This window comes from Sparus aurata, chromosome 21, assembly GCF_900880675.1.
Source record: "Sparus aurata chromosome 21, fSpaAur1.1, whole genome shotgun sequence".
NCBI lineage: Eukaryota > Metazoa > Chordata > Actinopteri > Spariformes > Sparidae > Sparus > Sparus aurata.
This window is the reverse complement of record NC_044207.1, coordinates 26,315,484-26,341,747: the sequence shown is the minus strand read 5'-3', so window position 1 is coordinate 26,341,747 and position 26,264 is coordinate 26,315,484. Positions and strand designations below refer to the sequence as shown.

The window sequence follows — 26,264 nt, the reverse complement described above, 5'->3', positions numbered from 1 at the left end:
ATGCATCAAGTGATGCCACTCAATTGCATTGTGGGTAATGTAGGCTGCGTGGAATGAAACAGATGATATCTCTGGTTCTGCTGTATCGATATTTATCACTTGTTTTTAATCTGTCCATGATGAGTCCATAAGTGTTATTATCAGTGTGATGTCAGACTGCTTTTCAAAACATGGTGCCTACATTACCCACAATGCAATTTACTGGAGGCAATTCCCATTAGTATTACTCCCCAAGACTTGTAACACACTTTTTGTTGGTGGAGTGACCCTTTAAGTAATAAAAGCACAACTAAAAGTAAATTATACATATATTTAAGTGTGTGTGCAGAATTATGGATCGACTTATTTGATACTCAGCATTATTTAAAGAACATTTAAGATAAAAGATATAAAATAATTGTGTTTAAAAAGTGGCCTACCTTTGCTTTGGTAAGTAACAAGTAACTGTAATAATAAACTAAATGTAGTGGAGTAAATGTACTGTAAAGTATTTTAAAGTCTGAGGTAATCTATTACATTGACGCTTATAGTGCATGACTCTTCAACAAGTTCTGGAGAAGTTGTTCATTTGAATTGATTTGCTCCTGAGCAGCGTCGGACCAGATGCTGCTTCTTGTCTCGCGGTGACAGCCGGGTGATGCATTGACTCAAAACCTTCAGTTGGAACAATCAGCCTCCACTTCAGTGAGCCCAGTCTGCTCTCAGCGACCTCTGACCTCTCTGAGGAGGAGGGGGAGGGGGGTGTCACCCACCACCACTTTGCACAAGTTGAACCAGATGTTTTTGTTCCTGCTCAACAGAACTACACACTGTGACTACACATTGCTCTTTAGATTATAATCATCAGCTCCTTTCTTTCCAATTGTTTATCTTTTTTCTATTCCAGCTGAAATTAACAGTCTGTAATAGTTCTTAAATCAGCTGATTATTTTCTCTATCAAACATTTGCACTTTAAAATGCCAGAACTTTATCATGACGAAGACAAAGAGACAAAGAGAAGCAGCAGATTCTCACACTTGAAGAGCTTTTGCTTCATAAATAATCACCGTTGCCAATTTATTTGTAGTCCATTGAGGCATCATTTAATTTTAGCACTATTTCAGTTAATAAAAACACCAAAAAACTAAAAGTACAATGAATAACTTCCACTGGAATTTCCCAAAAATCCAAACTGACGTCCTCAATTTACTCATTTAGTCGGACCAGCACATTATAACCATCAGGTAAGTTCAATCATAAGGACATAAAAACAGGGAAAAGCAGCTGATCCTCCAATTTTAGAAGCTTGATTAGGGTTGAAGAATTGAAATGTTTTTTCATAATCGTTTCATCTCTTCCTCTGACAACACAACGCATGTCGTCTCAAACCAAAATCAATCTAAATGTGAGATGCAGGAACATCCAAGCAGCGTGAACTGTCTCAGATTCTCAAACAAACATGTCTGATCTGCAGGTTTCACGCCCTGCTGCAGGTGTGTGTGTGTGTGTGTGTGTGTTTGCTGCCACCATGTGGTGATGAAGCGAGCTGCTCTTTGTCTGCAGCACTTTTTTTTTTCCTCCTCTGCATGGAAAATAAAGACACAAACACACGAGTTCTTATTTTACAGTAAAAAAATGAAACCAAAAACAAGACTTTATTAAAGAAGCATAAAAAATAAAACTCTTGATACATTTCTCATAACCGTCAAGTCAGCTCAAATCATATGATTATACAATTCTCCCGGCTCACGGTTAAAAGGTCCATAAACTTTCAAATAAAATATATTTCAATTTTAAAATTTCTTCAATAATTTTCTCATTTTGTTATAAATTGCCTATATGTAGTACACAGGAAATAAGGAAAATAATAATAAAAAAAAAAAAAAAAATGGAAAATAAAAATAAATTTGAAGTAATAAAAAGGGTCACATTATTGTCTGGGATATTTAGGTAAGCAAATAAATTGTAAAAAATAAAATGTGTAAAAAGTTTTTTTTTTATCTTAAAAATTATTAGCTAATGCCAGGTGGCTTGAAGACATGCAGATGGTTAACTTACAAATAATGATACATGTTCTTTAGAAACTACACTTATCTTCAATTAAGTCATTTTGCTTTTGAAAACAAGATCCCAATGATTGTATTCAGGGTATATACACACACACAGGTCAGGCCCGAAGCCTCGTTTGCTGACGTTTTACATTTTGGTTCTGCATACAAAGAGAATTAAAGCAAAAAATAGGAGAGCGGAGGCTTGAGGGGTGTCTGTCACCCCTTACTGGCGTGGCTCTCTTCGCACCCACCCCCCCCTCTAATCACAAAAAAGGTCAGAGGTCACTGGCTAGCATGCCTCAGGAAACCCTGTTTTCAAACCTTAAGGAAGGAAATGGGGGAGGGGGACACGTTCGGCTAAAAAAAATAAAAATCAGCAGTCGATCTGAAAAAATTTGTACCTTTTTTTTTTTTCTTTTAAACAATTAAACTACTGTACATTAGACCCTAACATTCTCTCATTGGCCAGAAACATCCCGGTGCAACATCCCGAGGATTTACATCAGACTCATCCGGCGAACAACAACACATTTTAATTCCTCGAACACGTCGACTCGGACAGTTTAAAGAAGGGCTTTAAAGATTGGCCTCAACAGGCTCGCACAACAGTCACGGCTGATCTGTCCGTTCAGACACACACGCAGCCCGGCGTCTGCTCGGAGTGTTGCACGAGACGGAAAAAAGAAATGCGTCGACGTTTTGACAACATCGTGGGCCCGACCAGGAGGAGGACGGGCCGCCCGTTTCAACCACGATGAGAACAGGGTGGTCGGGTCTACAGCGCTCTGGAGGACTAAACGAGGCCTCCCCACTGCCGACTGTTCATCACCGTGTTTCAGTAGGGAGATGCACCAAAGCACCATGGGATAGTCCTCGCACGGACTACCTCTTTTGCTCCTGGACAGGTTCTTCCTACACGTGTGGACACATGAATTAGTGCACTGCTGCGCTCAACCAGGACAGCAACTTATTGGATTCCTCTGTGGAGCTACTGCCCTCGTCACCTCAGTAACAAACCAACAGTCAGACAGCAAATAACATGAAACTGGCTGGAGCACCAAAGCACAGCAGCAACTGCCCGTTGACTCAAGTAGAGTTACCCTTTTTTAACCCCTCGATATTAAAACCGCACGATCCGCGACTACCTGGGGAGGACACACTGCGGCTGCAACGCCCCAACGAACAGGATCCACATGTGATGACTGTGTAGGGACAATTAGAAAAGAATCGTTAACAAACACAAGCAAAACATTCTGCAGCTGCTGGGATTTGAACACAACGAGTGTCTGGAAGCCCTGGATGACCTAGCTACTAGCTGCCATAAAAGGATAAGTTGACTTCTACCTACTTTTGTGAGCCTGAAAAATGTGATCGTGTGTCTGTGCAGTCAAGAGGAAGCCCTTTGAGAATTAGCTGTGTCGTTTAAACTCCTGTCGTCATGGCTTGTCTCATTCTATGAGCTGATTCCATGTATGTTCGAAAGGGGCCGCTAATCGCGCAGACAACGCCCAAAAAAAATCATACGAACAGTATTAACACTATTGGAGGCAGTTACTGCAAACTCACACTGAATTCTTAAAAACACAAACACAAAACAGGATGCAACCGCCTCATCGGGAGTCACTCAGTAATGCTAGGAAACATAGGACAAATCTCAAAACGACTAACCACTTAGTGCACTACATTTAGCCAGCGGTGTATGGGTGTGACGGTGCGTCATCAGAGTGCCATACAGCTTTGCTGCGAGAGTGGGGTGGAAGACCGAAACTACCAAAACAAAAAACAGTACGAGGTGTTTCATTCTTTTTTTTTTTTCTTCCTTTTTAGAGGGGCCGCGAGTCGTGCCCCTTGTTATTGTTTCTTGTGGGAGGAGCGGACGTCTCTCCTGAACCTATTATTGGACAAAAAACATTCACGTGTGGCGTCAGAAAAGCCCCATCTCCTCCTAGAGTTTGACAGTCGAGAGTCAAGAAAACTAGTAAGAAAAACGCTCAGTGAGCCGATCTAAGTGTAACAGACGAGAGGGTGTGAGGGGGGAAAACGACCCGGTGTGGTTGGATCAGAGTATCGCCTTCCCCGCGAGTCTGTGAGTGAAGTGGAGGGGAGGGGAGGGGAGGCAGGACAGGAAACCTTCTCATGATCATGCTGATGTAACAAACAGCATGAGTGGGCATTGATCTCACACACACACACGCTCGCACACACTCACACACAAGAAAGAGAGATGTAAAGGGATTGTCAGGCTGCCCAAACGTACAGAAACTGACCTCAGACACATTCCTTAATACTGGATAATTCATGTGAATCGATGCAGACGCCACATTTGAAATGCGGGGCAGACTCATCAGAATTCATCCGACACGTTATTGAATTTGATCGAGAATTAAGAGACGTCTATTAATAGCGTTCATTTGGCATCGCGGATGGCTAAATTTTTGTGTGGCAACAAGAATCAGGAATTCATCCTTCAGAGGTCCCTCGGGTGTGTTGTTTCCGCTTGGTGCCTGACTACATGCCGACCTTTAAAAAAGTTCCACGCTTACAGAAAAATAGCAACCCCGCCCCGTCGTGTCACAAACAACAGCATGAGTGAGAGCAGAGGAGAGAGAGAGCGAGGGGGGGGTTTGTTGGAACAGTTCTGTCAAGAACATTAAAATAAGGAGTAGAAAAGTGCAGGCCTCATTGACAGCTTCATCGAAAAATATCTGTTAAGTACAAAAGTGTCAAAAGGAAAGGCTGTGAGAGAGAAAGCAGGCAGAGATCTGAAGAAGCCAGAATGAAGACATGTCGAGACAGACCGGCAGGCCAGCAGTGCAGCCTGCTCCGGCTCAAAATGAAGGCCTGAAGAGAGATAAGACACTAGTTTCCTTCCATAAGTTCACCACCGAGAGACTGTCTGAGCCCAAAGGTCTGCAGACCAGTTTCAATTAACTTCACTCTGAAAATAAGTCATTATTATTATTATTGTTATTATTCATCTTGACAGTTATCAGCAATAAATCAACATCCGTATAGTATCATCATCTCTATTAATGCATTTATTATGGTCCATCATGTGTGTGTGAAGGTTATTAGTGTGTATCCTTCCATCATCTCCGCCACAGCTGGTGCCCCACTCAGTCCTCTTCCTGCCCCCCTCATATTTACCCCACCCCCGCGCCCAAACCCCGGCCAGAGCATTAGGAGAAGATGCGGATGCACTGTGTGGTGGGGGTGTGGCAGACGGGGCACTCTGGCTCGGCTGACTGGCAGATTTGCCCGGCGCACTCCATGCAGAACAGGTTGTGGCCACAAGGCACCAGGGCTGCTGTCACCTCGCTCTCGTAACACACAAAGCAGTCCCTGTTGATCCCGGGGCCGACGCCGACCAGACCAGCGACCCCGGGGCCGGTGCTGCCTTTCAGTCGGCTCAGCATCCCGGAGCTGAGGCCCACGCCGCTGCCGCCACCTTCGGAGTCAGTGGGTGAACCGCCGGGCAGGGAGGAGGCCGAGCAGGAGGAGTAGCCGGTAGACGAGCCGCCCGAGCTGGAGCTGGACGCTCCGGAGAAGGAGCCCCCTCCTGCGCTGCCGGACTGCAGCCAGGAGAGCGTGCTCAGAGGGTCGCTCTGGGCACGACGGGCTAAAGGATGATCCATGGGGCCCACGCCCGTGTCCTGAGGCAGAGTTGGAGACAATCTTGGAGTGATGGCACCGCCGCTGAGGCCGCTGCTGTTGCGACGTAGAGGCTGCTGCTGGGAGGAGCCAGCCGTCTTATTGCCTGCACCGCCGTTAACGAAAGGTGCCCAGATGTTGGAGGCGCTGAACTCAAAACCCAGTTCCTCTGAAGAGGGCAGCCCTGGGGTGGAGTCGCCCCCAAAAGAGAATCCTCCTCCAGCACTGCTGGAGCTTGTGCTAAAAGGGCTAGTGGGGCTGCCTCCATCGTTGGCCTTGCGGGTGGCGTTGAAGGTTTCTGAGCTCATGCCGCCATTGTGCGTGTGATAGGCGACTGAGGAGGACATCTTCCGGCCGGAGGAGTGGTGCATGGACATGGGAATAGCAGGCGGTGGGGAGGCTGGAGGTGGAGGAGGGGGTGCAGAGTGGTGGCCGGTAGCCCTGGACCACAGAGACGCCCCCAGCCCCCCACTCAGGGCACCCAGACCTTCTAGACTGACATCAGTGCCGTTGGAGTGGAAGTCATTGTCTCCCTGGAGGTCTACAAAGGTTCCAGTCCGCAGGGTGATGTGGGTCTCGATCTCCTCTCTCGCCCGGTCAACGTTCTCCGGCATGCCAGTCACCTCGAACACCGGGTCTTTCTCTCGACTGGGTGTCACGATGTAGGTGTGAGTCTGCTGCTGGATGCGCTTGATAGTTGCTCCCTTTGGTCCAACAACTAAACCGACTACTCTGTAGGGCACCCTGACCTGGATCAGAGATGAGAGAAATGTTTCAATGTTTATCACAAAACACAAAGTTACATTTAAACCCAACATCCATTTATTTCTTTGTGACCAGGCAGAGCGAACAAAAACAGCAGGACTGAGTGGTGTCTGTACCTGTATGGTGGTCTGTCCAGGTAGGTGTGGGGGTCCGGGCAGAGAGCCACCGCTGCTGCCACCTCCTCCTCCACCTCCTCCTCCTCCAGGAGCTCCAGCTTTGCAGCGGGAGGCCCTGATCATGGAGAAATGCTCCGCAGCGGAGACTATCTCACGTTTGGCCATCTCCACATCCTCCCTGCGTCCCGTCACGATGAACACTGGCTCCTCGCCTCTGACCGGAGTCTTTATGTAGGTATTAGTTTTGGCACGCAAGGCCTTGATCTTACAACCTGGGAGGGACACAAACACATAAACATGAGATTAGGCTTTTATAAACCTTTATAACAGTCATACAGAGAAGTTTGGTTACGTTATGACCTACTGGTTCCAAAATACACTTAGAAGTTTATAAAGTACACCTTGTTTAAACTAATGCAGCCTGATAAAGACGCCCGACAACACATCAGGCCTTTGTGGAAGTTATATTGTTGAAATTATGTTGTTCATTTGACTCTGTGGGTGGTTCGCGTGCTGCAGTTTGTGGTGCTGTTATTTCTTGTACGGTGCTGCTCTAATTCGTGGGGGTGACCAGACTTTTCCTCTAGAAGGCCCAAGACTAAAACTTAACGGTGGACAAGGGGCCATAAGAAAACAATTAGTAATAAGGGATCTTAGAGGTTATTTACCTCCTTCCTATGTGAGAGGGCCAAGGAGAGCCCCTCCTTACTGATATGAATATATTAGAAACACCTCTCAGTGTAATAAAGAGCAACAGCACCACAAACCACAAAACTGGTCGTACAGTTGGATTAAACGTTTAAACAATGACTGCAGCAACTGTTGAAGGTATGAAAGTTTCTGATCATCATCCCGCGTATATTTTGCAGCTGTGACATTGAATTATTATAATTAAAAATGAATAATATCTCTGTCAAGATTATAATAAAGTGTCATTCTTTTAAAGGGACACTACATAAACACATTTGAGGCTCCATGAAGGCTGGATTAATTGTGGAATAGTAGAATTAATTAAAACTACAGCAGATGTGTTTTAGCTATTGTATAATCAACTGAAATACTGAATTTACATCCTTAAAAAAAAAAAAAAAAGGCAGAATCTCAGTTCTAGTGGCCAAATCACGCATCGTGGTTGTCTGAACGCGCGCGGAAGACGCGGCAGGTGTGCGGGAGGAGCACGAGGAGGCCGTCTGTTGGCATCTGCTGCACCGCTTGTGTCAACTCATGCTCCTCCAGCAGCATCCAGCCGCGCGCGCCGCTGCTGTTTCTTTAAATATGGACGCTCGCTCCTCGGCGACCAATAGGGCGCGCGGAGTGTGATGTCATCCTGGGAAGCAGAAAGCATGGCTTTTTCAAACAAAGGGAACAATGCCGTAACGCTGCCGCGGCGGCGGCGACGGGCAGAGCGAACCCACAACACCCCTGTATTTTAAAGTCGAAGACGTACGTCGACGGAGACAAAGAGGGGACATTTAAAAAAACGTATGGATTAGACGCGAGGGAGGGAGAGAGCGGGGGAGAGAGCGAGGCAGACAGCGCTGGGTGCAGGGCGTAACACCGCCCAGTCCCGTGTTTTGTGCGCCTGCTGCCCCTTTTTCTGCCTTAAAATCTGCCCCGGAAAGCGACTAATAATCTACAATAAAACCCCTCCGTGACTCGGGGGTGTGAGCTCGGGGTTCAGCGGTGCCGCTTCGAGATCCGCAGCGCAGAAAAGCAGCGTGTTTGGGTCCATTTCCTTTGTTTGGTGCAGGCTGCTAGACATGTCCAGACTCCCGACAATCTGCCGCTTTGTCTGACCCTCTCCCACCCCTCCCCCTCCATCCCTCCCTCCTGCTCATCAACCACACTCACTCTGTCAAGGCATTGTCTAAATACTCATACTATTAATACATAATAAAAAAATATAATGTAAATAAAGGATGTATGGCTTTTTTTTTTTTTAACCCGCATTATGTTAGTCATTAAAAGCAGAGGAGAGGAGCAGCAGGCTGTAAAAGTTCAGAGACCCTCCTCTCTCCTTCTCCTCTCAGGCAGCCACCCAAACAAAGAGCCAGCAGGCTGCATGCTGCCTGAACATCACGTCCACAAACACATACAAAAAACACTCAATTATTCCCCCAATAAACAAGCAACTCTTTACCTTGTCTCCCCACGATCTCGGCCACATGTTCGGAGCTGGGCACCGGCACACATTCAGTCATGTTGACACTTCTCTTCCTGTTGCAGAGGACGGAGCTTTGTTCCCCGTGGAGCATGGGGTGCGAGCCGGCCATGTGGTACCCGCCCGAGCCGTAGTACTCCGGGGATGGAGAGCAGGACGTGGGCGAGTCCCGGGACCCGTTGGGGTGCTCCAGCATCTGTAGATCCACGTAGCCACCTCCGCCGACACCGTTGCAGCCTTCGGAGCCGGGACCCTGGTTCCCATCCAGGCTGTCGACCAGCCCGCCGCCTCCGCCGCCCCCACAGTCCACCTTCTCCAGGGCCATGAGTGACAGCTGGTCCAGGGCGAAGCGGAGCGCCTCTTGGTGGTCCTCTTCCCGCGACTCCTGATCTGTCTCCCGGGGCAGACCGACCCCGTTGTGCTGGCTGCTGATCACCACGTCGTGGTCCATAATCTCGGGGTGGAATAAAGGGCTCGGCATAGTCTCTCCGTGGATCTCACATCAGATCACGGATGCCTTGTTGTGTTGTTGGGAGTGAGCTTCACCCTCTCCTGGGGAAAAAAAAAAAAATCACAAAAAGGGGGAAATAAAAAATAAATACAGCGTTTGTTTAGGATTAAAACACACAGAGAAGGTGTGGAGCTGTGCACCGAGGGGCAGCGGGTCGCGAACAGAGAGCAGCACACATGAGGAGTGTTGATTTGGGCGCCTTGCTTTGTCTGTTGTTGCTCCTTGTCTGACAACTGGAGACGTCCAGGAGGCTGCTGCCGGAGTCAGGAGACAGCGTGCCCGCCTCGGCACCGCCGGACAAACTGTCCCCCGGCACATACGTGGGAAACCATAGCGACACTTACACCAGGCACACTTAAAAAACACACCGGTATGTTTCTAAAAATGTATATAAAAGGCAGCTAAATGAGCTGTTGTTAGCTCCAACCCGCCGAGCTAACAGGCTAAGTCCCACACAGTCGGCACTCAGTCACGTTGTCGACCCCTTTGTTTGGGAGCAGCGCAGCTAGCTCGGCTAGCCGCGTCTCTGACAGTCGGGAACTTGTGCTCATTCACAAAGGCAGCCGCGTTGTTGTTGTTGTTGCTTTATGACAATTAAACAAGCGCGAAAACCGCGAGAACTTACTTTATCTTGCCTCTGTCGACGGTGTCCTCTCCTTCGCTTGTCGCCCAGTTCTTCAGAGGGGGAGAAAGATGAGAAGCAAAGCCAGGAGGAGGAGGAGGAGGAGGAGACCTGTGCTGTGCTGTGCTGTGCAACGCTAGGAGCTAGCGGGGCTAGCTAGCTAGCACGCTAAATGGGGGGGCGTAGGAGGAAAAAAAACGTCTAAAAACGAAAAGAGGGCACTGTTGTTGTTTTTTCTCTTCTTTCTGCTGTGTGGAGAGTCAAAGCATAATCCCCGGGAGTGTCACTGGGTCTTCATGCTGCGTTTCGCCCGGGAGACCGTGGCTGAAATCCAAGGTTAGCAGTTACCTTTTTAGTTTAAAAAAAAACAGTGGTTCTCTCTCGGCTCTCTGCTTGCTGCCTGACCCCGGTCGGTTCGCCGCCTTTGTCTCGCCAGGCGCACGCCGCTCCGTCTCCCGCACACGGCACTGACGTCACCCGCGACACAACAATGGGTTCAAAGGCCACATGCAGCAAGAGGAGAGCATCAACGCAGAGACACCGACACCGACACTGCTGCTGCTGCTGTCACTGCCATTGTGTCTGTCAGTCTGCAGGGCTGGTTTTATCTCCCCCCTCTCTCTGCCTTTAATGCATGTTGTTGCATCCTGACTGCATTGGTACATGTTTGTGTGTGTGTGTGGTTATGGTTGGGTGTGTTCATCATGGCTACCAATGAGGTGTTTTGGGGTGGTCCAACAACAGCATCTGAAGGATGCTCATGCAAGTGTGTGTTGTGCTTTCTAGGTAATAAAAAGAACAACACAAATGCTCACAATGAATAGATTAATGGAGGATACGTAGCTTCATGTAAACATGTTTTTAAGAGACTTAAAGCATCATTTTGTTTTATTTTTTGCACTAGAAATAAAAGGATATGTTCAATTTCATCTTCAAACAATGAGCCCATATGGACACTGAAGGATTTAATGACTGCCATCCCCTCTATGGGCGTCCTTGCTGATCTGGGGTGAAAGGATATTGATGCAAAGAGAGAATTGACCCTTATTAAATTTTCTACAATCACAAATTACATCGCCTCAGTGGGCTTTACAGCCTGTAGTGTGATACACTCCGTCCTCACACAGGGAGGCTGCTTATTGGCTTCGGTTCAACAGGGACAGTAGAATTTTGGAAAAGAGAAATCAATACAATAAACATACGGGCGTGAGAGTATCGTTTTATTAAGATGTGAAAATCTTTTAAAGAACAAAGGGCCTGAACCTTGGCTGAATTTCATGGCCTAAAAAACACATTTTATGTTAATTACTTAACACATTATGTAAATGAATGTCGACAGGAAGGTGGAAAAACAGGTTTCTCTTAATTTAAATCACATGCAACACGAAAATTGTAATAATCTCAGATGTTAAAAAAAAATACACCTTTAAATCTCAGGCACACTAGTTTGACCAATTAAAACCAAAATATTCAAAAATATTGCCTTTTTCCTTTTTAGAAGATCTAAATCCATGTCCACCTTCAACAACCTCCTACATTTACACGTGATAATAACAAAATAAACGACAAAACAATGAAGAACACCGATCATAAAAGAGTTGCATTTATTTGACAGTGACACAGTGGTACGGAGACAAATAATGAGACTTGTAATGAGGTACAGTACATCTTGTTCTGAGGTACATCAGTGTTGTTATTGTTTTTTCTGGAGGGTATGCACTTTTTCTGTGACTGTCTGAACTCAAATGAAGTTGGCCAAAAAAAAAAAAAAATACTAATAATTTTGTCAATACGAACACCAGGACTTGAACTTTTTAATCCAGGTAAACTGAGGTTATTATGAGAAACAGCACTATGTTGAAATGTAAAAACCTTTTAATCAAAACAAGCTAAATCTGAATATTCACAGCCACAGGAGCAGCCGTGTTCATGTAAACATACTGCAAACTTCCTATGCTTCCAAACATAAACACACTACCTACAGTGCCAGAGTAAAATATAAAAGAGCAACAATGTTCTTGTAGAATAGTTAAAAAGAAATACACTTAAAGAGGTTCTCAACATCACACACACGCACCTATCAGTCACAGACATTAAATTTGTGTTTTTAACTTTGAGCTTGAACAGCTGTTAACTAAATGTAACACTGTATTGTATAGAGCACCATCCGTAACTGCCATACATTAGTAGAGGTAAACATGAACTGAAACTCAAAGCACCGTTGCAGGAATAAACTGTCACATATAAAAATAAAAGAAAAAAACAGTCTTTGTTTAGGTTAATGAAATCTGCAGAATGTCTGCAGTTATGATCTATTTCAGTTAAAACTGTGTAAAAAATAATCACGGTGCCAGTCATGTGAAAAATCCCAAAAAAAAAAGAGTTTACCAGCAAACTTCATGTCAAACGAGCCTGTGGGAGAGACGAGAGAGAGGGACGTGTTACAGGTGAAGTGGAGGACAATCAAAGAGCAGCAAGGAAATAACCAACGGGAAGAAATTCAACATCACTGGGAAAGTGTTTTACCTTGGCTATAATTCCTCCTTCTCCACCTGCTCAACCTTCTCTGTTTTGCTGACTTCGTCTTCTCCTCCTTCTTCTTCTTCCTCTTCTTCCTCAGTGGCGTCCTCTATATGAGCCAACATGTCGGCCGTAAGGGCTTCCTCCAGACGCCTCCTCACATTCTGCACAAGGTCCTCTTGCTTCCTGATGGACACATAAGGAGAAAGTAAAAGGTTAAATAATAGCAAAGACTTGATCACGACGGAGAGAATTTAGTTTCATCGTCCCCACAATTGGTTACAGCCCCGGCTGCTGGTTGAGAGTCTGCTGTGTGGGTTTGATATTTACACCCTCTATCTGTCTTTGAGGCTGCCAGAGGAACCGGTTGAGGGAGCTGATTGCAGCAACAGCCCGATATGGAGCACCTGGGCCTCTGGGGTATAAAAGCCCGATCCTCCCTGCCAGCTTCAGGTTTGTTTAACTATTGTTGGCTACACCTACACCACAGCATCTACATATCTTATCTTGCAGTTTATTGTTTAGTTTTCTATGCTTATTATAATAAAAAATGTATGAACATCTGCGCTCCACATCCTTTCCTGTTTTTGTTGTGGCACATGGGCCGGGTTATGACATTTGTCTGTTCTGGGCTACTGTAGAAACACGACTGTCCATATAAAAAGGCTCAATCCAAATCAAATATATCCCCCTGAATCCTACATACTGGACCCTACAGTCTACATGTTGAAGTGTCCTTGGGTGAGATACTGAGGGGCCATCGACATGGAAATGCTTTTTTGTGTGAACACACATGTTTTGCATCTTTTTGGCCGATCGTCCAAATGGATCCTGTAAATGCAGTGCCAGTCTCAGGGTGGAAAAATTCGAAAACGCCGCCCTTGCGGTCTCGTGTGGACGGCGAATCCACATACTTTGCGTATCGATGATGCCATCGCCCCACCCCTCGACCTCAAGCCTTTGACATCTTTAACCCGCGTTGTCTCATAACAACAATAACGACGGCGGACTACATGCTTGTTAGGGCTGCCTGATGAATCGAATTATCATCGTCATAGTGATATGAACATACGCAATAAACACATCGCAAAAGACTGCCTCATGCGTCAGATGCAGCCCTGCATACAAGGGCCAATCAGATGAAGCCCCAGCTAGCCGTTAGCTGCCCTGACAAGATTAATCGGCATCAGTTTGGTGGTGATTGTCAGGTTATGATGGCCGAGGGAGGAGAGAAAAGCCATGAAAATGTAGTCGAAGAAGACCTTGTGGTGAAAAGAAACAGCACTTTTGCTATATAGACTTATTTTGGATTCAGGAGAGACGACGTGTTACAAACACAGGTACTGTGTAAAACATGCCAAGCAGGAAACACAACCAACCTCCATCACCACCTGCAATACAACCATAAAGACCTACACGAACAACTCAAAACAAACGTTTGCCATCATTAACTGTAAAGCTAATAATATGCAAACTTCAATATTTGTTTATTTATCGCAAGTTATTAAATATTGAACAGTGTTATCGCACATGGCAGATTTCCCTCATATCGTGCAGGCCTAATGCTTGTGTTCGTGCTGCAGAAGATATTGAGGCTGTTAAGGTTACTAGAGCGAAACATTATGCTCCTCCGCCACGACGCTGAGCGAAAAAGCCATTGCACCAGCCATTTACGTCTTCTTCTTCCTCTTTGTTTGGTTTCTCCTTCTAGTGTCTGTTTGTATACAGCGCGAAAGCTTTTTGCGCATGCGCCGTCTTTTGTTCTCCGTTTTTGGTGAATTTCATGCGCCACCTATAGGCTGGAATATGAACTACAGCGTGTTGAGTCGTTAACAATGGATCCGTTTGGACGCAAATATTCTTGAACAATGCCGAGGAAGATGGGGGAAAAGATCGTTTTGGTATGTGTGGACATGGCCTGAACCCCAAATCGCTTGTGGTGGTTCTTCCATTGGTGTTTGAGTGAGTGTGAACGGTTATCTCTCCTGATGAGCGGAAGGCGCTTTGCATGGTAGCCTAAATGTGTGTGAATGGCTGATACCGACTAGTGTTGTAAAGCACCTTGAGCGCTCAGTGAGACCAGAAAAGGCACTTTATATATGCAGTCCATTTTCCAATTACCATAGAATATGTGTTTAAGTAGAATTATTTGTTTCAGAATATTCATATTTACAACATTTAATGAGGTAATAAAACAAACTCATAAATATTAATGTTTTCCATCGCTGAATTAACAAGCTGCTCTCAGAGAAATGTAAGGTCCCCAGAACACTGCTTGAAGCTAGAAAGGTGGCAGGGTCCGCCACATATTAACAAAGTAAAACAGTATGAAATTGTGTTGTTCTTCAAGGTCAGTTTATTTACTCAGTCATTTAAATTAAGAGGTTTGTTTTTTTAGGTTTGTTTAGGTGTTTAAAGAAATCGGTCAATGAAGATCGTTCTCTTCTGTTTAAGATTTCTTCCCCCAAAACTACACAATGCCCCTTTAACTCTACAGTCCATGTAAAAGTAATAATGTTTTTACTTGAACATGTTACACCACCTTTTCTCTGGGTGTATTTGTCACAATAAACTGCACCTGTACAGTTTATTTGATTCACATTTGACACATTGAAATGAGTTCTGTATCTGACAAAACATCTGCTCAAAAGAACTGACGATAATGACGAACCCGACAGTCAGGAAGCTACAGCCGTGTGAACAGTTTACCTGATGTCTTCATCGGTCACTACGAAGGCTTTGCACAGAGGTTGTGTTGTGTTGAGCCAGACTCCGGGATTTTTCTCCACCGCAGCTGTGAGCTGTCCGGTGACAGGAGCGGGGCTGGTGTGCAGGGCGCTGGCGATGGCAGAAAGCAGCGTTTTATCTGAACTCGCAGGGCCGACACCTACGCAGAGGACAACAAGGGGGCAAAAGTCAAGCTTCTGAAAAAAAACTACACCTTTGAATCATATAAAGTTGTGATATCTTTTGGTAAGCCTCACCCTGTAAGCCTTTAGGCAGATCCATAGTTTTCACCAGCTCCTCCGCGATATCAAAGGCATTTAACCCGCTCAACTTCCTCTCCCAGAACAGCTGCAGGTCGAAGCAAACCAAAACCAGAATTACCACCTTGTTTGCCGTACGCCTCAGCCAACCAGCAGGGTTGAACAGTCAACACCCATGTCAATCGATCAGTCTTTATTTGATTGGCGCCAATTCACGACAGAAGTCATCTCATGACACTTTCCAAATTGAGCAGGTCTCAACCACACTGCTTGATTCATTTATGTACAGAGACAACATTTGGACAGCACTTGGTGAAAGCAAAACCTGCCTTGTCCCTCCAGACTAACATATAAAGTGAAGACTTTGATGAGATTTAATTTAAAATTGTTTTTATTTGTTCCCAGTGAGTAATTTGCGGTAAAATATGCTGTCTTAAAGGGATATTCCGGTGTAAGTTTAATCCATGGTCTAACACACCGTGAAACTGTGTTAGACTCCCTCTCGAGAGACATAGTTTGCAGACCGCTAGCTAACGGAGTTTTATCAACCTCAGAAACGACCGCACAACAACAATACATTGCAGTAAATGGGTCCAAATATAAAACCGCCATCAAAAAGCCACAAATAACGCTCAGAACAGCACCAAACTTCAGCAATAGTTTGGTGCTGATGGCGGTTTTATATTTGGACCCATTTACTGTAGTGTATTGTTGTTGTGCAGTCGTTTCTGAGGATGTTAAAACTACGTTAGCTAGCGGTCTGCAAACTTTATCTCTCGAGAGGGAGTCTAACACAGTGTGTGTTGGACCATGGATTAATCTTACACCGGAATATCCCTTTAACTTAAAGCATTTTGTCACAGAGGGATACAGACGACTGACAGGGAGCTGCGACGACGATCACCTGAAGCTCAATATCATCCAAGTCGATGAGCTTGCGTTTGACTGCTGCTTCAGTTTATCAAGAGAAACAGAAACAGTCAAATTCCTCGTGTGTGTTCACATGTGTGGACAATAAACTACTTGCAGGAACAGAAACTTCATTTCACTCACTGGCCGTTCTTTAGTGTCAGTGAAGCGGTGATATTATCGTTCCCTGAGAAAATGTGAAGAGCTGAAATGTGTTCTTCCTCTGACTTACTTGTTTGGGTTGGTCCACAGCCTTCTGCGGGTCCGTCTTCACCTTGTTGTTGGGATGATTTGTTACCTTGGTCACTGGTTGTTTGAAGATGGACGCCGTCTGTCGAACTGGTAGTGTCGTGTTTAAATCAGGCTTCGCCTTCAAGAGAGACAACAGCGAGAATTAACGGGGAGATATTCTGACCTCCGGTTTGGATCAAACCTTTAAGATTATGACTTGTGAGAAGTCACTGTACACGTCTAAAGAGCAGTATGACGGCTTTACTGTTACTATTGTCAGTGCCGAACAGTCGCCCTCATGTAATTCTATGGAGTGTGAAAAGACGATGCGAACATTACAACAAACTGGATTATTATCATGATTCAAGAATAGTTTGAAGGAGGAAATCTCTCCCTGAGATGAACAGCAGAGATAAAAGACTGTAATGATGTCAGTTTTATAAGGCACTAAATATCCCTTCACAGCACTGTCATCAGTCAATCATAAAACAGCGTCTGTGGGAGAGGTTTACCAACAGAGAACAAAGCCGCCTCTGGCAACTCTTCAGTAGCTTCAGGGTTGAAGGTGTGACTAAAAGGCCTTTGACAGTAACAATGTTGACGTATTGTACATTATGTTCGTGAGTTATCATATAATATACATGAGCTCCATTATGTCTGTTGTGTTAATATTAGTTGTCATAATGATGTCAGAATATACAGCAAGTTATTTTCATAAAGGTGCAGTCACATTCTGGGAACATTTTGGGTTCAAGCCATCTGAGAGGAGAACTGACTGACCTGAACGAGCCGGTATGTCAACTTTGTTTAAAACGGTGGCAACCAAAAGTGGCAAAAACCAAACTGCCCTCTTATAAAATGAATGTTTGTCTAAACCCCTGTGCCAAATTCATCTAAGTTCAATTTTGGCTAACAAACCCAGAGAGTCCATTTTATTAATTGTTTTGTTAATGTGGTTTTGTTTTATTTATGTTTAATTTTTCCAAGATATTTCAATATATTTTTCACATTCCAATTCAAGTGTCAGAATATTAAGAGGAACATGTCACTGCTCTTTCAAAAAGGGTGTACTTGTATCATTACGCTATTATATTACCATTACATCACTGGAGGTCTCAAAATGACAATAATATCATTCACCACAATTATTTCGGGACTGTTATATCATCCAACAAAAGCAGTCACTGCCACAGGCCTCCACTAAAGACAACTATTAAAAGTTTAGCATGAATCATAGTAATTCATGACGGGCTGATTACAGACACATCTACTGTTGCCCGGGCATCTATCAGCTGCAGCTTTATGGCAGCGTGGCAAAGAAAGCCTCTGTCAAAAAAAAAAGTCTTGTGACACATCAAAGAGTGTTAGCCAAAGGCACGTGGGAGACTCTGAAACAAAGAGGAAGACCTTTGTACGCTCTGATGAGAACATAACTGAGCTTTTAGGTCGTAGTTATTATGCTAAAGGTTATGTGCATGTGTCCTGAAGTCTATAAATCAGTCCAGAACTTGATAAATCCTGATTTTGTGGCAGGATGTCATGAAAACTGACATGTAAGAATGAGGAAAAACTGCAGTATCAAGATGTAGATACTGTAGCTGACACATAATTATCAAATGTCCCTCCACATATCACCTTAAAATATCTGCTTTGTTGGTCAGAAACTTGAACAAAAAACCCCCAATTACATGAAAATGTCCAAGCAAAGGTGAATATGTTCAAGGGGGATTGTTCTACTAACTTCATAGCGTCTAGAGATCACTGAAAGGACATAATGAACACTTTTGTTGGGGTTTTCCCTTCAGGTAGCCCTGCAGAGTCACAAATGCCTCATAAATACCAAAGCGACTCACCCTGATTTGATGGTTGATGTCATAATGATGCTTGTGCCTGCTGCGCTGCACTTTGGTCATGAGCGAGTGTCCTGCTATGGCCTGGCTGGGATTCACATTTGTGTGAAGACTGCTGCCCAGACTGCGGACTATCTGGGGCTTGTTGAAGATACGCTTTACAGGTAATGTAACACTGGAAGGAAAAAGACAGAAAACACATCATTATCACACGATAGACCGCTTTAATATTCAAGAAATTATGGCTTTGGACATCTTTACATGGCTTCTTTGAATGAAATGGACCTCTTCACAGGCAGTGGAGGATTTCAGAGGCCACCTGATGGATCCAAGTTCACCTACTATAAATCGACTTTGCGCTTGTGTTTCTGTCAAGTCGCTTACAAACATTTGTACAATTCTCCTTTCTCTCCTGTTAATAGAGCGTAAAGGCCCAGTTTGTCCTGTTCTCGATCAGCATTCAACCCTGTTGCGTCCACCGGTTCCCGTCCCCCACACACAAAACCAACAAGGGTGAAAATACAAATCTGAAAAGCGCAATTATTTAAGCTACCTTGCTCACAACAACAGGGACACAGTGGGCAAAAACTAGGAGAAATTACAACAAAGAGAGAGAGAAATGGACAGTATTTGATTTCGAGAGTGGGAGGCATCAAAAGCACTCTGCAGATATTGTAAGTTAAATGTGACATACATGCAGTTATAATACTCTACTTGATAAAGTAAGTGCAGTGTTATCATTGAAATCCCTGAGAATAGATTATATAACTTTATATACAAGTACATTCACTCCAGTACATCACTTTACTTGAGTATGTCCACTCTCTGCTACTGGATGCGTCATCTCATCTACATGTCAGAGGCAAATATTGTACTTTTTACTCCATCTCACTTATTTGATAACTTCAGTTACTTTGCAGATTGCACCATCAGAGCCAAAGCACTGCTTATAAAGGTGCACTTTGTACTTTGGAGGAAGACGAGACAAATCCTCATTGACTGACACACAATTTTATACGGTTTTAACTTTGTTGATATGTGGCGGACCCTGCCAGCTTTCTGGCTCCAAACAATGTCTCGGGGACCGTATTTTCCCCTAAGAGCAGCTTTCCTCTTCAGTTATAGCACAAAATTATGTTTCTGAGTTTGTATTATTGCCTTATTGATACTGAAACTATCAAAATTCTGAGTTTGGATTTTATCTCCAAAACTACATAGTGCCCCTTTAAAGTGCATATAACATTAGATATCTGAAGACTTTACTCAAAGAATGTATTTAAGTACTAGTCAAGTATGATTTTTGGGAACAACACTGTTCACTGAGATATTTGACAATGTCTTCATGGTCATTCATTCATTCATTCATTCATTCATTCATTCATTTACTCCTTGTTGGCCGGTTTGTTTTGTTCAAGATCCTTAGATTTAAAAAGAAAAACATAGAATTAAAAGGTCTGGTAATTTTAAATAGCTCTCTTGAAATGCAAATACATTCATAAATATAATGTACATAGAATATAAATTATTATGTTTCCAAGTTTGTATTATTGCCTCATTGATACTGAAAATATCAAAATTCTGAGTTTGGATTTCATCTCCAAAACTACATAGTGCCCCTTTAAAGTGCATATAACATTAGATATCTGAAAACTTTACTTAAAGAATGTACTCAAGTACTAGTCAAGTATGATTTTTGGGAACAAAACTGTTCACTGAAATACTTGGCAATGTCTTCATGGTCATTCATTCATTCATTCATTTATTTATTTACTCCTTGTTGGCCGGTTTGTTTTGTTCAAGATCCTTAGATTTAAAAAGAAAAACATAGAATTAAAAGGTCTGGTATTTTTAAATGAATCTCTTGAAATGCAAATACACTCATAAATATAATGTACATAGAGTATAAATTATTATGTTTCCAAGTTTGTATTATTGCCTTATTGATACTGAAAATATCAAAATTCTGAGTTTGGATTTCATCTCCAAAACTACATAGTGCCCCTTTAAAGTGCATATAACATTAGATATCTGAAGACTTTACTTGAAGAATGTACTCAAGTACTAGTCAAGTATGATTTTTGGGAACAAAACTGTTCACTGAAATACTTGACAATGTCTTCATGGTCATTCATTCATTTATTCACTCCTTGTTGGCCGGTTTGTTTTGTTCAAGATCCTTAGATTTAAATAGAAAAACATAGAATTAAAAGGTCTGGTATTTTTAAATGGCTCTCTTGAAATGCAAATACATTCATAAATAGAATGTACATAGAGTATAAATTAAACAAGTGGTCTCTCTCCTTCTGTGAAGTTGCCCAAAAGATGCACTGTCGCTTCTTTTGGGCTCGTTTCCACAGACCCGTCTTGCTCGTTTCTCTCACAAGACCTGGCAACAATGCTCAAAAAGGTGCCCTAACAGGACAGGTGTGATGACAGGGAGTCAGGAGATGTCGATACTGCCCATTCTCACACGCCCACATCACCGTTCCAAGGAGGTGTCGTCAGCTAAAGTGAGTGAAAGTAGGAATGGTTGTTGTTGAGGTTTGTAGGAGGAGCAGCAGCTTCGTGACACAAACGACTCGCTGTCTTTACACGCGTACCAACGTGCGGAGAGTAATTAAGCAAGCACTAATTTTGAGGGTCCTGCGAGCGGATAAATGAGTGTTAAGCGACAGCATCTTGTTCATGTTGGGGTTTTAAACAACACTGCTGCGCTCCAGTTGAGATTTTACACCGTGTTTCAGTGCTGCTGTAACTGTAAACCTCGGCCCGACGCACCGCAAGTCAAGCGTGTGTAAACAATGAAACTTAGCTAGCTAATCAAGCTAGCAGCGCTGTTCACGTCAATGTAACGGCAGCCGGCGTCTCTATCGCTGTTGTTTAAAGCTGCACGTTTCCTCACGCAATGTACTTAAAACTATCCGAAGTCTACGTGGAGCTAACGTAACGAAAAGTTGGGACATCCACGAGCTGTTCATTAGCTAAGTGCTGCTCTCAAATGCAAAACAGTCGCATGCATGCGTGCATTTCCTGCAAAGAAACTTTCATTTTTCAACTCCTTCGCCTCACGAAACGTTTAAAAGTCCCACCTTTTTCTCTCCATGGTCCCGGTCGGTTTGATTTGCTTGCTCTTGATGGTGGCTCACAGGGGATAAGAAGCCAGCTAGCTGCCTGTTAATGCTGTCATAATAATTCTCCGAGTCTGGTTTGTTATCGATCCCCGCTGTCTGTCGGCTGTCTCCCGTCAGGACCTCCGCCGCTGCAGACCACTCCGCCGGCCTCACCACGATATCATGAGGGGAACACATCCGCCACACTCGCGTTAACTAGTCCGAAACCTAATGACGTGGTCTGCGGTTCAACTCACGCTGTCACCGCTGGAAAATAACTGAGCTCGTGTAATAATAAGCGGTTCGAGTAGATAAAGTGAGTGAAAGTAAAGATAGCATGTGAAAATAATAAATATTAGAATATCATGGAAGTCTATTCTGCCAGTTTAAAACATACAAACAAACAATAATATGAAAACTGGCTGGATGAAAAAAATATTCGGTAAATTATAATTGAGACAAAATTATCTAATTTATATATGTAATTTATTTACAATTCTCAATTTTTATCTCATAATTATCACTCTGTATATTGTAATTTCAAATCTTTATCTGATAATTATGACTTTTATCTCATATTTTAGACTTTTTATCTCTTAACTATGACTTTCTATACTATAATTTAGATTTATACCCCAATATTGATTGTTTTTATCACAGAATTTCAGCTTTATATTTCATTACTTAGACATTATTTTCTTGAATATGACTTTTTATGTCGTAATTATGACTTTTTTTCACATAGTTTCTCATGTCTTAACATGGGATTTGTCTTTTTTTATATCATGCCTACATTTTCACATACTTTTGGGCTTTAAATGATGTAAATGGGCTTCCCATATGAAAAGTAGTTGGGTCTTAAAGTCTAAAAGTACGTGATAGTATAATTAAATCATAGCCTACATATATTTACATGTACGTATATACACTGTACACTGTGGATCGAGCGATCGTTGGATGTGATATTCAGCATTTTACTGATTATTCTAATCTGTTTTATTTATTGCACATAAAATAAATGGAAATTGCAATTATTTGGCTGTGATGCAGCGTACAATCTGCACAGTAACTAGTGACTAAGGTTAACAAATAAATGTATTGGAATAAAAAGTACAATATTTGATTCAAATGTGGTGGAGTGGAAGTATAAAGTAGCAGAAAACAGAAATACTCCAGTAGAGTCAAAGCACCTCAAAATTGTACTTCAGTAAGTTCTCTTACATTCCTTCACTGCACTTTAGACAAACATTGGTGCGTTCTTAACCAAATAAATAAATAAATCAAAATGAGTACAAAATGAGTACTTTTACTTTTTATACATGGTACATGTTACTGATTGTATCTCTGCGCTTTTTATAATTGTATTCCTGGACTTTATCTGTTTTAACGTGTCCCTTTTACCTTATTGCACTCAACTATTACTTCTACAGCAGCACAATCACAAGTGTGTGATTTATATTAAATGTGTAACTGCACAGCAACGTTTACCAAGTCCTGAGGAAGTACAAGACTCCTTGACACAGAAATATCTTAAAAACAGATATATAATCATAGGAAAGCAGCCTCACTATGTAAAATTAAAGCCCCAAACAGAAACAAGGATCTCGGTCTCACAATGTTTGGCTGCTCATTTAAAATGCGTGTCTGAAGCCTTTAAGGGTTTGTTTATATCACTGATGTTGGTTAACTCAAATATAAAGCAGCCTTTAACAGCAGGGCAGGATTTAAATCATTGCGAGTTAAATAACTGCACACAAACACAACATGGGACAAATCTCACATACTTTACTTGTTCCCCAAACAACATAACACAACAGATTTATCCATTTGTGATTCAGGTTTGATCCACAGTACATACAAGACTATCGATTCAAATAAATATCTGACCCCAAACTGTTAAGGAAAAGAAAACAAAAGTCTGTTTATCATCTGTTTTCCATTCACTTATTTCAGAGGTTGAGGATCGTTAAAATGCCATCTCCAGTTTGGATTTGAGAGGATGGTGGTGGTGAACAGTTCAGTGTTGACTTGAGCTGCAGGATGAAGATGACACCTTACAGTGACCCGGCATGGAACTGGGCTGGAGTACACGGTACCAGCGGCAGCGGTTCTTGTTCAGTGTTGAAGTCTTGGTGTTAATAAACAGCAGCGACCTGATGGGGAAAATAAAGCCATTAGGTTGTAGAGTACAAACAGTTCTGTTGTGACAGTTCTGTTGTCAGTCGAAAAATGTTAGAGTGGTTTGAGAATGAGTCTTTCACGTCAAAAATTTTTGTTCATGAGTGACTGTTTTCATTTTCACTTATATCCTGATCCAACACTGTTCGCAAACACCATCACTCTTAAGTTTTCGTGCCAGATAACTACGCTGCAGAGCAGTCGAAGGTTTTTGAGGCGTCCCAGCCTCATTAGAAGCTGCAACATACGGTCTTAAAATAGGCCACTGTCCTGGATTCAGGTCTCCTGACACCTGAACTACCTGGCACACTGTGTCTGAACCACTTATTCCTTCATCAGTACCGGCTATGTGCCATCACCACCGCCATGTTTCATCCATGAAAGAGTTTTAGCCAGGTGATGAAATGTACCTTTTTTTTTTAGCAGAGGAATCACTTTTTTTTGAACAATTCTTGTGTCAGACAGGAGTTATCATATAGTTTAATATGCGTCTCCCAGACCAGGATGTCTCATGTGTGGAGATGAAGGGTATCACACGAATTAGAACATTTGTGGTTATCTTCTGCACAAACAAGTCAATCCCAGTGCCTGTAGTGATGTCCACTGTCTCAGTTATTTCAGAATCAAAACACACATGTTAAATGAAATAAACTAATATGGCTATGATGTGGGTTTAATAGTTTTTGTACAACAATGCAGTTGCAGATGGAGGCAAAAGCTGATCTGAAGCTGTGGCCACACACACACACATACACACTGTACTTGATAACGGTATTAATTTCTGAAACAAGGTCAAACCTCCACCCAGTACTGCCTCTGGTCTCTGGATGTCCTCGATTCCAATATTAAGACAGCCTGTATGTGAACGCTGCTCTCTGATTTTATTTTACAACGGTTCTCTGACAGTGAGGCCACCACATTAAGTAAGAAAAAACAAACAATCGTATTGAATGTGAAAACACTCAATGCGAGTGAATGGTAAAAATGATCACCTCATCACAATCACATAGTAACCTTTACTGCTGCAGGTAGTAAAAGTCATATTCCAACTAAATTTGCCACAGTTGGGAAATAAAAGCATAATCTATGTTTCATTGGAGTATTAGAGCAAGCAACATTTTGATTTGTTATCATCTATTTTTTCTGTCTTGATTATTAGAAACAAATTGCTCAAGCGCACCACGAATAAAGACAATATTACAACATATAAAAAATATGTGTAGACGGATATAGAAGCCGGTCTACAACCATTTGTAAATGAACTGGCCTATTCTACATATGTGCAACAGCCAGCAGCAGCCTCTGGTTCTGGTACACAGTGTGTGCAGGAAAAATGATGTGATTACTGCTTCAGCTGTCTTCATTCTTCAAGTACTCACTTCTACTCGTCCTTCTTGAATTTGCCGTTTACGTAGGGCACATAATCCAAAAACAATCGCCAGTCTGTGAAGTGGACCAGGGCTACACCTCCCACTGAGCCCCACACTGCCAAAGTTGGGACCCTGTGGAGCAAAGAGCATTGTCAAGATTTGTTCTTCAATTTATTAAAGTGTGTACACCAATAATAACAACAACAATCAGACATCATTTCCAAATCAGAATTGTAATTCTCATTTTAAGACCTGAATGTTAGTGGATTGAAACACAAACACTGATTCTATCAGAGGTTAAGTTGTTATTGTTGCGAGTATTCTGTTGTTTTGTAGCTGGAAAAAGACAAGTTAGCTCATCAGACGGCGTATGTCTAGTACAAGTACATTCATTTTGACGTTATCCCCGAGTCTTAAAGACAGAACGATTAATGGAATAATTATCTTTCTGCCTAATCATAACGAAAACGACAGCTGTAGTCCTTCAAGATACATCAGTCGATTAGCTAGCTAGCAGCTAGCTGATCAAATTTAACGTATTCACACTGGGAAATAAATGTATGAAATAAGCATTTTACTACGTAATCAGGGCGAAATACAACAGTCATTGAGGAAAATGCGACACTTTCTTCAAAACTGCCATTTTAAGTAACTTCAGCCTAGGTTTAGCTGCCAGGTAGCTAAAGTCTGCATGTTCCCACAGCAATGACCTCGGCTAGGCTAACAGCTAGTGATAGCTAAGGACACACCGAGATTCTGTTAGCCAAAGTTTGATTTTCCTTCTGCCTCCTCACGACTTGTACGAAATAAAAAAAACATCTTACCATGATTTGACAATGGCTATATACTTCTGACCGATTATTTTGCTGAGCATTGTTGCTGTATTAAGTCCTCCAAACAGAGGACGCGCCGCTTTAAAGGCTGAGTAGGACTTCCGCTTTTGGTTTTCTAACTATGCGTAGGGCGTCAGGGTACTTCCGGTTATTATAAAAAATAAAAGTCCGACCTCTTCTTCTTCGAAAGACAATCCGGTAGGCTGTGCACAGGTGTAATACTGCCCTCTACCGTCATCACAGCGTGACAACAACGTTATCCCCCTGCCTCTGGTCAGCAATGATTTCTGCCTTCAAGAAGCAAATGATGATGATGTTGACGATGATTTTAAAAATAAAAGCTCCCAAGAATTAAGCAAATATAGAACTTAATAGCAATTCAGTGTCATTACCTTATGAGACGACTCAGTCTAACAAAG

General features: G+C 42.9%; 3 protein-coding genes across 3 annotated transcripts; all 3 read right to left on the bottom strand.

The window, feature by feature from the left end:
- Window positions 1–1,597: 1,597 nt before the first annotated feature.
- LOC115572082 (RNA-binding protein MEX3B) lies at window positions 1,598–10,516 on the bottom strand. The gene is made up of 4 exons (XM_030401891.1): window positions 9,861–10,516; window positions 8,704–9,276; window positions 6,564–6,835; window positions 1,598–6,431 (listed from the first exon to the last, which is right to left on the bottom strand). Exons 2-4 carry the CDS (start codon window positions 9,203–9,205, stop codon window positions 5,211–5,213), a joined length of 1,995 nt encoding a protein of 664 aa, XP_030257751.1. The 5' UTR covers window positions 9,206–9,276; window positions 9,861–10,516; the 3' UTR covers window positions 1,598–5,210.
- A 548-nt stretch (window positions 10,517–11,064) lies between these two features.
- LOC115572083 (methyl-CpG-binding domain protein 3-like) lies at window positions 11,065–21,670 on the bottom strand. The gene is made up of 7 exons (XM_030401892.1): window positions 21,444–21,670; window positions 18,358–18,529; window positions 16,506–16,643; window positions 15,362–15,452; window positions 15,087–15,264; window positions 12,384–12,563; window positions 11,065–12,269 (listed from the first exon to the last, which is right to left on the bottom strand). The coding sequence occupies exons 1-6, from the start codon at window positions 21,455–21,457 to the stop codon at window positions 12,389–12,391; spliced, it is 768 nt and encodes a 255-aa protein (XP_030257752.1). The 5' UTR covers window positions 21,458–21,670; the 3' UTR covers window positions 11,065–12,269; window positions 12,384–12,388.
- Window positions 21,671–23,229: 1,559 nt separating this feature from the next.
- uqcr11 (ubiquinol-cytochrome c reductase, complex III subunit XI) lies at window positions 23,230–25,992 on the bottom strand. The gene is made up of 3 exons (XM_030401890.1): window positions 25,837–25,992; window positions 25,022–25,144; window positions 23,230–23,617 (listed from the first exon to the last, which is right to left on the bottom strand). The coding sequence occupies exons 1-2, from the start codon at window positions 25,884–25,886 to the stop codon at window positions 25,024–25,026; spliced, it is 171 nt and encodes a 56-aa protein (XP_030257750.1). The 5' UTR covers window positions 25,887–25,992; the 3' UTR covers window positions 23,230–23,617; window positions 25,022–25,023.
- Between the last annotated feature and the right edge of the window lie 272 nt (window positions 25,993–26,264).